Genomic DNA, 16,387 nt, shown 5'->3' on the forward strand with positions numbered 1-16,387 from the left:
ACGGTCAGATTTGATTCCTAAAGCTGCAGCGCTCTCTGCAGGACAAAAGAGGAACTGCAGCCTTAACAAATCAACTGATACAAACTGAACTTTATTTTCCATTTAAAAGTACTTTAAAATCATGTCAAAGTTTCACAAACACACATCTAACAATCTATGTTTAGATATGCATGAACTTTTCACGATCATATTATGTATGATGACATATATTTTTCAATTTGACTGAATTTTTAAACATTTCTTTGACAAAATGGACAGAAATAAAGCAAATTCTCTATCAATTAGATTTATTTTGCAATATTTAAAGATATAAAAACACCAGCTGATTGTCTCAATCAAACTGTTAACTTCATCATTCTTCTTATTATTATTTTTATATATTAACTATAAAAGTGGCCCACCCACGTCCCATTTAGCTGTAATAGATCCCACAAGCTAGGCTTTTAAATACGGTTTGATATGAACACGGCATAATATTAAATTTTAATTCCCTCAAAGTAAAAAAAAAAAAAAAAAGACCTTCATCCAGTTTGAAAAATATTTTTAAGCATTTTGTTAGAAATTAAAAGTTTGTTTGTAATGAAATATTACATTTGTATTTGGATAAAACTTGTTTTCTGTTTAGTTTTGAAGGGAAATTAAAATAAACACAAAAACAAAAAAGAATTACCACTTAAACAAAGTGCCAAAGTTTCGAACGCCCCAAACTCCCCTGAACTCAACAATACACAGTTTTAAAGGTTTCGCACTGAGCGAAAGTAACACACCTGTCGAAAAGTAACGTACTTAATGAAGTTAGGCACTTTATGAAAAGTTAGACTCTAAACGAAAAGTAACGAACTAAACAAAAAGTAATGCACCTACTAAAAGTTGGGTACTGAACGAAAATTTACTCTGTTAACCGAAAGTTACATACTTACTTAGTTACATACTAAGGAAAAGTAACACACTTAATGAAAGTAACACTTAATGCAACGCAATGCTTCTACGAAAAAGTAACGTGCCTAACGAAAAGTTACTCACCTAACAAAAAGTTAAGTGCTTAACAAAAAGTTACGAAAGGCTACTTACTGAATGAAACGTTGTGTGGTTGAGGGAAATTTACGCACTTAGTGAAAAGTTAATATTAAAATGTGAGAAAAAATGTAATCACCTTTTTTGAGATAACGCCTATTATACTTGAATTATTTTTAGGAAATTACAGACCCGCAAATTAACATAAGGCTGCAAAAAATTATTATTTATGTTGCTAATCCGGCAATTTTTTATTCAGTTTATTATTTAGTCTTTAAAACACCAGAAATCAAAGTATCCCAAAGCACGAGGTAATGTCATCAACTGATAACATCAAATATTAAATTTGAAGAAAAGCGGCAGATTCTTAAGTTTAAGACCTGTAAACATCAAATTTTAGTTTTTTTTATGTTATTTTGTTTGAAAGAAATTGCATCTGAACATAGTTGCAGATGAATTATTCTTCAGTTAATCGACTGATCGCTGCAGCTCTAAAGCCAAACCCCAAAAATATGTTTTGACTCGACCCCTCCCGCCCTCCGTAACACAGTCACTCAGCTGCAGTTCCTCCGTTAGACGCCGGGGGGGCCAGTGTTCAGTACGTGACGAAGTTGGCGGGGAAGATCCCGACTCGCCCATCAGCCAGTTGTCCCTCCCACCAGTCGTACTGGGAGTCGGTCTTGGTGAGGACGCTGATTCGGTCTCCGGGGACGAAGCTCAGGTCACCGGGCTGCTCGCCAGTGAACGGGTGGGTTGCCGTGACAACCAGCTGTCCACCGGCCCCGCCCTCTGACGGTGCGCCACCTAGGAGACAAAAAAAAATTTAATGACGCGTAATTTCAAGAAACAGTTCAACATTTTAGGAATAAGTTTTCTGGTGGAGAGTGAGAAGATGACGGTCATTTTTATTGATTACTTTTAAGTTACGTATTTAATGAATAGTTACGTACTAAACAAAAAGTTAACATTTTTATTAATTCATAACTTTCATGAAGTGCAACACTTAAAAAGTTAGGTACTTGAAGGTTCAGAAAAAGAAACATGGTGAGGATGTAACTTCATTTCCTCGTGTTTTATATTGCCGTGTGTCATATGTGTTAAATGAAATGAAGCGTCTGAAAAGTGAAAGCAGTGTCCGTGTCGTGGTCGTACCGAAGTTCGGAGCATTTCTGGAGGCAAACTGACCTGAAACAGAAAACTCAAAGTCAAAAAGTCGACTCTGGAATGCATCAAGTGCATCCAGTGTGGGAATTAGCTGTTTTTCTGTTTTATTTTGTTTTATTAAATTTAATTTGATATGACATTCGTCTCTGAGAACAAATGATGGACATCTTAGACCAAAAGACTGACAAGAAAAATAAAGAGCTGATTCACGGATGATGAAAATAACAGTTGGTTTTAGCTCAAACTGATGTATATCATATTCTTTATTATCATTATTACCATCACTGTATTTATAACAACAAAAACAACAACAATAATAATAATAATTATTATTATATTATTGATTGATTGATTTATTTTTGTAGCTGCTTTTAATGTTGTGACCATCAGAGGGAGCTGCAGCTGCACACACACATTTCATGATGCTGTAGGTTTCTGTTAATGTTCAACACACACACACACACACACACACACACACACACACACACACACACACACAGCTAACGGCAGGATTATTAATGAGTCGCTGTGTGTGGATATTAACTAATTCGTCAAGGTCACAAGTTAATAACAGACCTGAGTGTGTGTGTGTGTGTGTGTGTGTGTGTGTGTGTGTGTGAGAGAGAGAGCAACTGTAGGAACTAAAACATTAATCAGTCGTTGCCTGTCACAGGAGGTGAGGAAAGGAGGTAAAGACAGAGAGAGGGAGGTAACGAAGGAAAGAAGAATGTAAAAGGAAGGAAGAAAGGAAGGAAAGGAGGTGATCATGAAGGCATGTAGGTGGCAGAGAAGGAAGCAAGGAGAGAGTGAAGGAAGGAACATCAGAAGAGAAAAGACATGTAAGAAATAAAAGTGAGAAAAATTAAGGGATAGGAAAGGTCAGGAGGAGTTAGGAAAGGTCAGGAGGAGGTAGGAAAGGTCAGGAGGAGGTAGCAAAGTGTACCTGTTGACAGTGTGAAGGTGACAGACGGTAAAACTCACCTGAAGTCTCAGATTTATAGACTGAGACGCTCGGGTAGAGGCGGTTTTTACCAGTGCTGGCTGCTGGTTGGTAACTGGTTGGTGCTGGTTGGTAACTGGTTGGTGCTGGTTGGTAACTGGTTGGTGCTGGTTGGTAACTGTTTGGTGCTGGTTGGTAACTGGTTGGTGCTGGTTGGTAACTGGTTGGTGCTGGTTGGTAACTGGTTGGTGCTGGTTGGTAACTGGTTGGTGCTGGTTGGTAACTGGTTGGTGCTGGTTGGTAACTGGTTGGTGCTGGTTGGTAACTGGTTGGTGCTGGTTGGTAACTGGTTGGTGCTGGTTGGTAACTGGTTGGTGGAGGCACATACGTGTTTGTGGGTCTCTGTGGAGTCGGGGCTGGAGGTCTGGATGGAGGAGCAGATGACTGGAGAGAAAGAGAGAGGAAATATTTAACCCTTATTTAACACTTATTTGACAGCTACATTTGACGCGTTTATGCGCCTGAAGTGTGGTCGCAAAAGCACAATAAACTGATCCAGTCTGCAGCTGATCCGAGAGAAAATTGGACAAATCCTGATTCCATTTTCTGTTGTTTTGGTTGTAAAAAATATGGAATCTAAATCTGACCAATTTTAGTAAAAGTAACAGGCTAAGACGGTATTAACTATTGTCTCGTTTGAGGACAATGGGACGTTTGTGTCATTTGAGGATGTTAGAACTTTATTGTCTCGTTCGAGGACATTTGGACCGGTGTTGTGTACCTTTGAACGCATGTTCTTGCTGGTCCAGTCAGCGCAGTAGGCCTCCGTGTACTGCTCCAGGATGTGGTAAAGGTCGGCGCACTCTGACGGCGGCTCCACGTCACCGTTCAAAATGGCCGATGCGCGGATGTCTCGGGAGTAGAACCTGTGACCACAAAGGAAACAGCGTGAACAAGGAGACGCAGCAGGAAGTTTTGGACAGGTAGACCGGTCGCTGTCCGTACTTGCGGTTGGTGTCTTTGCGTTCGATGAGGCCAGATCCCTCCAGAGAAATACCAGCAAACAGACCTTTGGATTTACAGTAAGTGAAGACTGCCGCAGGACTGCGAAGAGCCACGTCCGCCTCCACGTTCCTGAACCACACAAAGATACAGCAGAACATTATCTCTCACCTCACGACCCATGGGACAAATCTGGCCCTGACAGGATCCCGGGTGGCCCCCCACACATTTTTCTAATTGACAGTAAAAATAAAGTGATTGACACTGATTTATTTTTGTCCTTTTAGTCTCCATAAGGTGTCAGAGTGAATAAAACAGCATCAAAATAGAGCTTGTTGTTAAAAAAAAGTGCCAGTGGAGGATCCCCCACACCCCCGAGAGAGGTCCTGGCTAAGACACTATTGTCCTAAAATCCTAGAATTGTCCTCAAATCCTGGAAATGTCCTAAAATCCTTAAAATGTCGCAAAATCAAAGAAATGTCCTAAAATCCTCGAAATGTCACAAAATCAAGAAATGTCCAAAAATTCTAGAAATATCTTAAGATCCTACAAATTTCCTAAAATTTTAGAAATGTCCAAAAAACCTAGAAATGTTTTAAAATCCGAGAAACATCCTAAAATCCAAGAAATGCCCTGCTGAGTATCCCCGAACTTGAATCTTTCTACAGACAAGCACCTATAAATTTATACATTTCCTCAGTGTATTTTTTTCAGGTAACATTGTTCTAAAACAGTGTAATGCTACATCGGTGGAGGATTGTAATTTTATTGCATTTTTGTACTTTTTTGTTCACTTTACAAACTGTTGATGCTCTGTGGCGTTCCACAGGGCGGGATCCCCGGTCCTCTTATTTTGTTTATAAAAACTAACATCTTTTCTCTCTTCCAGGTTTTCTTGATATTTTCTCATCAGGAGGTTTTTTTAATAGTTTTTTTCTGAAAATATGAAACATTGTGCCATACTTTTCTGTCTGTATATTTTAAGATAAATGTGAATCTTGTAAAATTTTTAAAACCTGAACCTCTTTGTTTTAGAGACAGTTGCGACGTTGAATCCAGACAAATCAGCTCACAACGTTTTCTGTCTGTCTGCAGTTTCTCTGATGTCTGCATTTACCATTGAGTCACACACCCGGCCACACACACACACACACCTGCCAACACACACACAATGAAACCTGCCGAGCTCCCTAAAATCCTAAATTACCTCTCACATAAACGGCAGCTCATAAATCAATCAAATCTGATGACAGATGTTTCTGCTTCAGGCCTCAAAACACGTCGTTAAAACTTCTCATAAAAGTCTGAACAATAAAGCTGTAATTTACATGTAAAGTAGAGATTAGAGACGATTAAGAGACAGACGGAGTGAGATCACAGGCGCTAACCTGCCCATGGGTCCCATGGCCACCGTGCAGTTCCCGCCCAGCGTCAGGTTCCCGCCCTTCGCAAACGCATCGACAGCCCTCCGCTGGTTCAGGATGATCACCAGGTCCGACACCTGAGGGGGAACGTTCATTTATTCTGAGGGTTTCCTTCTTTCTTTCAATAAAAACAATTTCAAAGCGAATAAAAACAGTGAAATCAACAGCAGCGAAGGTAAAGGTCACAGACACATTACCTCTAAAATTATATGTACGATGAGAAACTTTGGCACAGATTTTATCCTCAGCACGAATCAACGTCCATCTCATGTCATATCCAAAAGTAATATAAAAAGTGAAGAAAATGCAACATAAAGATAACATTTGGAATAAAGGAAAAATAGGTAATATAAAAAATAAAGGTAATTAAGTTAAATTTAAAAAGATAATGATGCTAATTTAGAAAATAAAGGTGATATTACAAGTAAAGGTGACAAAAGTAAAAATAAAAATAAAGCTAATAAAAGTTATATTAAAATACGAATAATATTTTAAAAAGGTACTTAAAGTTATATAAAAAATAAGAGTAATACAAACATAAATGTAAAAAAATAACCGTAATATTAAAATAAAAGTAGATTCGTGTGTGCTGACTCACCTCCACCCCGATCTCGAAGCCTCCTCCCAGACCAGCGATGCCGATGGCGGATGGTGCTGACCAACCTGAACACACACACACACACACACACACACACACACACACACACACACACACACACAGAGTTACTGATGGGTTTTCAGACATTTTATTTTTGTATTTTTCGTTGCAGTTCTGCTGTTCGGCTCATCGCCTCCTGAGGTGCCGGTGTAACTTTGTTTGGTTGTTTTACTCGGTGATGAACGTCCCTTCACGCTTCCTGTCTTTTCACTTTTCCTCGCTCTGCTGACGATTTAACGACTGCTGGAACCGTTCTGCTCCACAACGAGAACACAGACGGTTTCTGTGCTGCGTTTCTCCACGCTGATCAAATCTGCACCATTTAAAAAAAAACATTTAAAAAATCTACTGCACATGTTTTTATTGACGACTGTGATTTGACCAAAACTGACACTTTAATCCGAAAAACCACAGAACCAGCGTGACGCCCTGCAGGTGGCGAGTCCCGTCCCTGTGATCCTCGTGGGACTCTGTTGACACGGCGACAAACGGCAACAACCTCCAAGGCCGAACGAGTCAAAAGAGCAACAGAAACGAGACACATCAGATGACTGCACGCCGCAGGAGAACCCAGGGACTTTCTCTCCTAATTTAAGTTCCCCCAAAAAGTAACAAGGTCACCGTGAACCTCCGCAGAAAAAACAGGACGAGACATGAACGAGATTCTGAATCTCTGACCTCCTCAGAGAACATCAGGACCTGCTCACGGATGACTAGAACCAATCAAAGACCCACATCAGCCTCCTGTCATTGACTAGTACCAGGACAGGACCAGGACAAGGCCATAAGAAACTGCTCGAAGACAAACAGACCGTAAACAACAACAAGAACCTCCTCAACAACCTCGAGAACCTCCTCAGTGACCACTAAAGCCTTCTCAAAAAATACAAACTCCTCTTAGACAACCAGAACCACCTCATAGATAACAAAAGCCTCCACATGGACAACTAGAACCACCTCGCAGACAACTAGAACCTCCTCTTAGACAACCAGAGCCACCTTGTAGACAACTAGAACGTCCTCATAGACAACTAGACCCTCCTCGTATAAAACTAGAACATCCTCTTGTACTGCTAGAACTTCCAAGACCATAAGAAACTCCTCAAAGATGAATGTATGAGTGTAAACAACAACTAGAACCTCCTCAGTGACCACGAGAACATCCGCCGAGACAATAAACAATCACCGGAACCTTCGAAATGACCACTAGAACTTCCTCAAAGACCAGTAAAACTCCTCATAGACAAATAGTCTGTGAACAATAACGAGAACTTCCTCAACAACTAATATTACATTTAAAGAGCGTTACCATAATTATGAAAAGTTACGGTGAAGCTCTTTAAATGTCAGTCAGATCTGCAAATACACAAACAAATTCCACAAATTAAGAATCTGCAAAAACATTTAAATCATTTACAAATGCATTTACAAATAATATAAAACTACGTGTACTTTTAACATTTACACCTTTCAAACACCTTTTGCAGATCTTTTTTATTTTTGTGGCTTTACTAAAGTTTTCATAATTAATCAATAATTAATTAATGGTTTTTACATAAATATTCGCATAGATTTAAAACATATGAATCATCATATGTAAAACGTATCACGCTGCCCGTTCTCTGTTGTCTGTTCTGCGTCTGTTTCAGAGACGTTCTGAGGCAGAGCTTTGTTAGCGTGTTGGATGAGTTTATGGCGTTCTGCTGCTCCGTCTGTGCCCAGAGTACGCTCTGCGCTCCGACAGTGTGGAGCAGTGAGTCAGCAAATATAGTCCAATAGTGCTCCTGAAGAAAGGTCCAGCTCCAAAAATATAAAAGGGAAACCGTGACGTCGACACAAACACAGGAATTTATGCTTAAAAAGACTGTAAACAACCACAAACGGCGGTTATTATAAGAAAGTCGGGTCTTACGTCGGTCCGCCAGTCTGGCGATGACGATGCCGCTACCTCCTCGGGCTGTGAGCAAGAAGCCGGCCTTGATGACGGAAATGATGGCGAGACCCTCCGCCTTCGCTATCACATGAGCTGCAACACACGAAAAAACACAACAATCACAGCGAAACACACATGAGAAAACTGAGCACGATAGAAAGGCGTCTTCGGACAGTTTTCCTCACAGGGGATGATTTTGTCCGGACCGTTCCTGGCCGTGATTTCGGTGAACTCTCGGAGGATCTTGGCAGCCTTCTTGGCCTCCGACTTGAGATTGGACGGGATGGGATTACTCACTGCAAAACACACAAATTATACGCTTCATTAAAAAAACATCAGCGGCTCATTCAGAGTTCGTTTGACCTTTTCCGAGTGTTTTTTTTTAGCCACACGTAAAGCTTTGGTGGCACAAAGAGCAGAGTCACAAATTCAATGAGCTCCTTGTTTACTTGAATTTATCTTATCAAAATCTGTGCCCAAAGATAAGCAACTTTATTCAAAAAGCTGCGACTTTGTGGCTTTTTATGTGTGGAAGAGATAAACAGACAGACCTGTCTGAAAGGATTGATCACTTCATCTATTCAATGTCAGAAATGACAGAAAAATGGCCAATTATTGTCTTTAATGTTTTTGGGTGTCTAACAGTCATGGACACAAAAATGATCAATTTAAAATCATGAAAATGTAAAAAAAAAAAATCACATCTAACAAGCAAAACCCCTTGAATATATGGGTTATTTTTACGATTAAAACATGAAAAAAAAAACAAACATCCCAAAGTGATGTATTTAAATGTTTTTGTGTGTCCGTCAGTAAAGAACAAGAAAAATATTTAGCTTACAATCATAATACCAAAAATATTAAATAAATAAAAATCACATTTAACAAGCAAAAACACATAGATATATATATGTTTTTTTATATAATTATTTTGGGGGGACTTTTCTCTTTCATGATACGACAGTTGTAGAATGACAGGAAATGTGGGAGAGGGATATGACACGCAGCAAAGCGCCACAGGCGGGAATCGAACACGTGCCGCTGCAAAGCCGCGACGTTTGGGACGCACACTCTCGCAGGTGAGCTAGAGGCCGCCCCCCATAGAAATAATTTCTGTTTTAATTTTCTGTCAATTAAAACATGAAAAAATAATTGAATAGGTCCAAAGTGATGTCTTCAAATGTTTTTGTGCAGTCGAAAGTCAAAATTACACCAAAATATTTAGTTTGCAATCATAAAAATTTAAGAAAACTTGCAAATATTCACATTTAACAGTAACATGTAATAATAATTATGGAGATATCTTTGTCTCAATATAATTTGTGTGAACAGATAAAACCTGTGTTAATGGGTAATCTGTAAAAATTAAAACAAAAAAATGTAATACTATGATTTAATATTTTACATATTTTATAAATAGGTAATAAAAGTCCAAATAAATTTCAAGGTAATCAAGGTAAAATAAAAATAAAGTTAATAAAGATAATATATAAAAAAAATATGGATAATATTGGTTAAATTCAAAGTTAAGGCAATAAATGTAATATTAAATATAATTAAATAATTGTAATAAAAAAAATATTGTTGATATTGGTTATAGTCAAAGTAAAATCAATAACGGTAATATAAATAATAAAGGTATTAAATTAAATTAAAAATAAAGGTAATACAGCAAAATTGAAAGTTACAGTAAAGGTCATTAAATGTGAATCTGCAAATACACAAACAAAAATTCCAAAAATAAAGAAAATTTCTGTGAAACCATTGCACCACGCAAAATATTTTTTTCAACTTTACAAATTTTTTCGTTTTGTATTTTTTGACGGTTTTCAGATTAATCACATTAATACACAGATTTTCAGTCTGCTCACAAATAATATTTCATAATAATTCCTGATTCCTTCCAAATGTCAGTGATTTGTTTCAGATGGATTTAATCACATTCTGTTGTGATGAGCCGTTGCAGAACGTGTCCCGCCGCCTGTTCTCTGTGTGACGGGCGTGCGGACGCAGAGCTTTGTTGGCGTGTCCGCTGCGTCATGTGTGAGGAATGTGCTGCAGCAGCAGGCTGGTCTGCTGTCACAGACAGGAAGCTGCACACTGGGATCACTGGTTCGAAACCAGAACGTCCTCTGAGGAGCCTCTGCTGGCTGTTGTTGCTAGCGCCTCTGGGAGGCGGTTCTCCAGCTACGTGCGGTCTATCAAGAACCTCTACTGATACTTCAGGTGGTTTTGGTCGTCACTGAGGAGGTTCAAGTGGTCTTTAAGTACGTTCCAGCAGGAGTGAGTAACCTACTGTCTAGAAGTAGGTTCTACTATTCTATTAGGATGTTCTAGATATATACGAGAGGGTTCTTTTAGTCTAGTTTCTGTTGGTCTTTAAGGATGTTCTACATCTAGATGGTCTATGGGTGTTTGATGAGGTTCTAGTTGTCTTAAGGATGTTCTAGTAGTCTTTAAGGAGGTTCAAGTGGTCTTTAAGAACGTTCTAGTTGTCTACGAGCAGGAGTGAGTAACCTACTGCAGGTTCTACTGTTCTATTAGGGTGTTCTAGTTGTCTAAAAGGGGGTTCTATTAGTCTAGTTTCTGTTGGGCTTTAAGGAGGTTCTACATCTAGATGGTCTATGGGTGTTTGACGAGGTTCTATTTGTGTTAAGGATGCTCTCGTGGTCTATAAGGAGGTTCTATCCCTCACTGAGGAGGCTCTAGTGCTCCTTGAGTATGTTCTTCTTGTCTTAGACCACTTAAACCTTCTTTAAGACCACTAGAAAGTCTTCATAAATGACTGGAACCCGAGGGACCACTACAGACAGCTTAAAGACAACTAGAACCTTTAATAACCCTACAAACTAATTTGGGACCACTAGAACCTCCTTTAATTAGAACCTCCCATAAGACCAAAAGAACCACCTTCAACATAACATGAGCCTAAAAGCTGGCTAACACCGTTAGGATCCTGCAAACACCTATGAGACCACTAGAACCTCCCTGAAGACCACTAAAACATCTTCATAAATGACAAGAACCTGAAGGACCACTGCAAACACCTTTAACACCATTAGAACCTTTAAATAACACTACAAACTTCTTTGAGACCGCTAGAACCTTTAAATAACACTACAAACTTCTTTGAGACTGCTAGAACCTCCTTTAGGGCCACTAGAACCTCCTTTAAGACAATTAGAACCCCCCTTAAGACCACTAGAACTTAATTTAAGACAATTAGAACCTCATTTAAGACCAATAGAGCATCCTTTTAGACCAACCAATCCTCTTTATTCATAACATGAGCCTAAAAGCTGGCTACGAACACCTTAAGGACCCTGCAACCACCTTTAAAACCCCTAGAACGTCCTTTAAGACCACTAGAACCTCTTCATAAATGACTAAAGCCTAAAGCCCATTGCAAACACTTTTAAGTCCACCAGAACCTCCTCTTTAGACCAGAACCAGAACCTAGAATCTAAAACTATATGCAAAAAAACAACAACAACATGAGTTTCTGCTCAGCCACAACAGAAACCCTCTTGAATGCCACTGCGGCCCCCTGAAAGAACACTAGAACCTGAAAGAACACTAGAACCTGAAAGCCCAGCAGAACCCTCACAGAGACCCTCAGCCCTGGAACCGTCACATATAACGCCGCAGAGCTGTAAACTATTTCACAAATCTCCGTCAGATTATTTTATTATTGCAGTGACACGTGGAGAACCTGTGAAACTTGTGGAACCGGAACACCGCGAGGACACAGCAGAGAGACAGGAGAGCACGAGACAAAGAGACAGAGACAGGTAGAGACGGGGACAGGTAGAACTTTTACCAGATGAACCTGAGTTCGTGTTGTATTAAACTTACTTGTCTCTCTCTTGTCCTCCTCTGTCTCTTTCTGGTTGTACACCTGCGGGCAGGTGAGCCGCGCGAGCCTCTCTCCTCACTTCACTTCCGCCTCACCTGCTCCTCCTCACAGCCCCGCGCGCTGCCGGAAATCCCACACACGTCACGTGAAGTTGACAAAGATAGTCGGAGCCCACCTGGACAGGTGGACTGAAGTGGGAGTGGTTGTATTTCAGACCTTCAGCGACGTCAGGTGACAGTAAATTCATATTTGGTGGCGTTGTCAGGGTGACGGGCGCCACGCGGACAGCCCCGAGGGGTGTGTAAACAGCTGAGCGCGCTCCCGGGCGCGTTCCAGAGCGGTGTGCTATTTTCCCCTGAGTGCAGTCTCGCAGGCGACGACGGGAGAGCCTCATCCCTTTAATTTTTACTTTTCTGAAAACAACACGAGCTCAACGTTTATATATTTGTTTTCAACAGTAGTTTATTATTATTATTGTTATATTATTATTATTATCATTACAACAATAATAATAAAAATACATTTAGAATAGTTTATTTACAAATAATAAAAAATATTTTTTTTATTTCTTTTTTGTTGTAAAGCACATTCCTTGTATGAAAAGTGCTCTATAAATGAAGTTTATTAATAATACAAAAATAATAATTATTATTAAAACAATAATACTAATATATTAATAACAATAACAACAACAACAACAACAATAATAATAATAATAATAATAATAATCATAATAATAATATGTGTCTCAGGTCTGTTTCTGCAGTGAAAATCTTCCCACAGTCACAGTCGACGTGATAACGTTACGTTTTAATATTAATCCGTCTGCAGGGACATAAAGTGCCGTCCTCAGGGAGGTCACAGGTCACATGTTCAGGGAATGGTCATACCATTCCTTCAGAATAAAGCGACCATGTTTAAATGATTAAAATAATGACAGCAATAGAGTGGCCCCTGAGGTCCAACACTTAGGGCTGATAATGGGAGGTTCATGTGGTGACGAGAGAGCGAGGAGTCGTGGGAGAGAACATTCACAGGCAAGAGTTAAATACTCAAAAGTGAAAAAAGAAAGGATGGTATGAAAAAGAAATCTAAAACATCAAATATGCAACAAATTTCCAAAAATCAAACCAGAAAACACAGATCAGTGAGCAGTTTCAACTTAGACTTTACAGAGATTTGTACACAGTGTGTAATACTAACAGTAGTAGTGGTATAAGAGTAGTACTAGTACTAGTAAGTAGAAATAGTATTTCTAGTATTAGTAGTGACAGTAAGACTAGTAGTAGTACTAGCTATCCATATGGTATTAGTAGTAGTGGTTGTAGTGGTGGTAGAAATAGTGGTAGTAGTAGTAACATCAGCAGTAGTAGAAGTAGTAGTAATAGTGATAGCAGTAGTATCAGTAGTCATAGTTGTAGTAGAAGTGGTAGCAGGAGAAGTCATAAAGGTAGTAATGACTCGTATTAATCATTTTAGTTGTAATAGTAGTAGTAGTAGTAGAGGTAGTAGTTGTCATAGTAGTAGCATTAATGGTTGTGGTAATAGTACTAATAGTTATAATACTAGTAGTAGTGTTAGTAGTAGGCCCAGTAGTAGTAATTTTTTCAGTTGTAGTGGTAGTAGTAGAAGTGGTGGTAATAACGCCTGTTAAAGGGTTAAGTGATTAATATTTAGCAAACTGAGATGAGAGTGGACTCGACGAGATCAGGGACGACCGGGATCTTAAATACGGTACATTAAATACGGGACATCCGAAACTCGCCATCAGTCACGGCTCAGACTCAGCCGCCATGAAGATGCTATCAGTCACGGGAAGTGTCACCGCCGCAGGAAATATCCGCCTCATCATCATCCGCCGCCGCGTTCACGCCGACCAGCTATTTAAAGGAGGAAGATCATGCCTTGTTTACTTGTTTCACACTTTCAAATCTGCATCGAATCACTTAACTTAACTGTGGTTTCGAGCCGAGTGAGTTGCAGGATGTTCTCATGTCAAGTATTATTAGCTTCACAAAGTTAACCCTTTAAACCTTTTTTTCAGACACCTTTCACCAGCCATTTAACTCTTTGAAACCAGCGACCAATCTGTTCTCCAAAGTATGGGAAAATGTCCAAAAACTACTGTTTTTATAATGATTATATGTTTAAATTTATGTTACAGAAATCTATCCATCCATCTGATAGATAGATAGATAGATAGATAGATAGATAGATAGATAGATAGATAGATAGATAGACGGATAGAAATGTAGTGCACTTTCTGGGTAGTTTTCTTGTTCTTTTTGTTTTTCCGTCTCTTTTTTCGGAGTATTTCCAGGCGTTATTCGGTCGTTCGTTGCCTCTTTCTCGTCTCTGAAAGAACTCAAACTACTTTCTCTCAGGCTTCAAAGGGTTAAAGTATCGATGTCTGCTACGTAAAAATGGAATCAGTCACTTTTTCTTTCCCCTCCTCTTTCGTTTCATCCCTCCCTCCGTTCTTCTCTTTCTCTCGTGTCTTTATCTTCTTCTTCCATCTCTCCTCACATTAATCCTCCCTCTCTCTTTAAATAGCCCGCTGGATAAACAGGAGTCTGTCTGCAGCCATTTGTCTTCTTAATGTGTTTCCACTCTGTGTGTGTGTGTGTGTGTGTGTGTGTGTGTGCGTGTGTGTGTGTGTGTGTGTGTGTGTGTGTGTGTGTGTGTGTGTGTGTGTGTGTGTGTGTGTGTGTGTGTGTGTGCGTGTGCATGTGTGTGTGTGTGTGTGTGTGCGTGTGGTTCAGGCCTCACTAAATCCACAGACCAGTCCAAACCCTCCAGTCCTCCACAAGTCAAAATCCTCCAGTCTGACTAATTTTTAGTGTCCCGTGGCCCGCTGTGAAAACTCCTACGAGTTACCTTTTGCTCTAAAAGTTTTCCCTCTAGTCCTTTATCAATGCCCCTAATCCAAGTCGACTAGTCCCCTGTTTGTCTTTCTCCAAGTCCTTCCAGTCCTCTGCAGATCCTCCACATTCAGAATCCGCTTTTCCAGTCCACTAGTCCTCATCAAGTCCTTCAATTCCTTTTGAGTTATTTTAACCATCCCTAGTCATTCTCAAATCTACAACAAGTCTTCTTCCAAGTCTTTCAGCTCCTTAGCAATCTCTTTCAAGTCCTCTACATTCCTCAGGTTTCGCAAGTCCTTTTTGCAGATCCCCAACCTCTACTTTTAGAAGTCCTTTTCAAGTCCTCCAGTCCTTCGTCATCCAATCTTCCTGTTCCCAGTGAGTTTTTTCAGTCAAATCCTGAAGTCCTTTGTCAAGCTTCTTGTCCACTGCAAGTCGCCTCATATGTCCTTCTCGTACTCCAATCCTCGACCAGTCATCTTGTAAGTTCCTCAGAAGTTCTTTTCAGGTCCTCTGGTCCATGAAAGAACCAGAAGCTCCTGCACACTGTCGTTCACTGCAGCTAACTTTATGAACATTTTAGTCCTCAGACCTTAATGTCCTCCTCCAGTTAAGTCTCTCCTGACTCCTTTTTGAGCAAATACGATCAAAGATATAAATTTCAAGATTCGGCCGTGGGCCCTCGCAACGGCAACAAAACGCTCTGTGGACCTGATAGATAGCTGTGAGCCGTTCCTTTTGTTGTGTGTTTGGAATACTGATTTTGTTGCACGATTTTTGGTTTGTTTGCTGTGTTTATCTGAAATTTCCGTTTGCTTAGTTTTATTACGCTTGATTTCTTTAGCTTTACGTCATTTGAGTGCATTGTTTGGTTTCTTTGAATGTATTTGCTTTGGAACAATTTGGCTCACCTTTTGGGTTATTCTTACACCACTTCTCCCTGGACGTTTAGAGACATTTCTGCTGATCAGTTTTTGCCAGCGGGGGTCTCCACCCAGCAGGCTTATTGGACTGGACGTTGCCAAATGGACTCTGGACCCTTACTGGTTTCAGTCATTGTTATTTTAGCCATTTTAAACTTGTTTTAAACATTATTTTACCAGTGTTTTTTTTTTTTACTTTTTAAGTAGAAAATAAGTTATTCTTCTTATTCTTTTCAGTCCTCTGCATGTTGTCTTACCAGTCCTCCATTCCTCTATCAGTCCTCTCTCAGATCCTTTAGTCCTGAAAAAATCCTGCTCCCAGTCCTCTTGATCCATTGGGGTCTATAGCTTAAGCTCTTTGGTCTCCAACAAGTCCTCCTTCAAGTAATCAGTTCTTGCATGCTTTCCCAATGAATCTTGCCTCAAGACATCTAGTTCCCTTGAAGTGGTCTTGCCAGTCCTTCTTCACCCTAACAGTTGTCCCTCAAGTCCCCTAGCCCATTATGAATCTTCGTTCAAGTCCTTCCAGTATTTTAGCAAGTCACTTTCACTCGTAGACATTTCAAGTCCCTACAAGTAGAAATTATCGATAAACCACCACACCAGTCC

General features: G+C 39.8%; 1 protein-coding gene across 1 annotated transcript; it reads right to left on the reverse strand.

The window, feature by feature from the left end:
* Positions 1-70: 70 nt before the first annotated feature.
* On the reverse strand, positions 71-12,342 carry sh3yl1 (SH3 and SYLF domain containing 1). The gene is made up of 10 exons (XM_088074144.1): positions 11,991-12,342; positions 8,321-8,431; positions 8,115-8,228; positions 6,143-6,207; positions 5,509-5,621; positions 4,124-4,252; positions 3,900-4,044; positions 3,160-3,562; positions 2,167-2,199; positions 71-1,818 (listed from the first exon to the last, which is right to left on the reverse strand). Coding segments are annotated over exons 1-10 (1,323 nt in total). The 5' UTR covers positions 11,992-12,342; the 3' UTR covers positions 71-1,609.
* Between the last annotated feature and the right edge of the window lie 4,045 nt (positions 12,343-16,387).

This window comes from Plectropomus leopardus, chromosome 24, assembly GCF_026936395.1.
Source record: "Plectropomus leopardus strain MGB_pleo_1.0 chromosome 24, ASM2693639v1, whole genome shotgun sequence".
NCBI classification, from domain to species: domain Eukaryota; kingdom Metazoa; phylum Chordata; class Actinopteri; order Perciformes; family Serranidae; genus Plectropomus; species Plectropomus leopardus.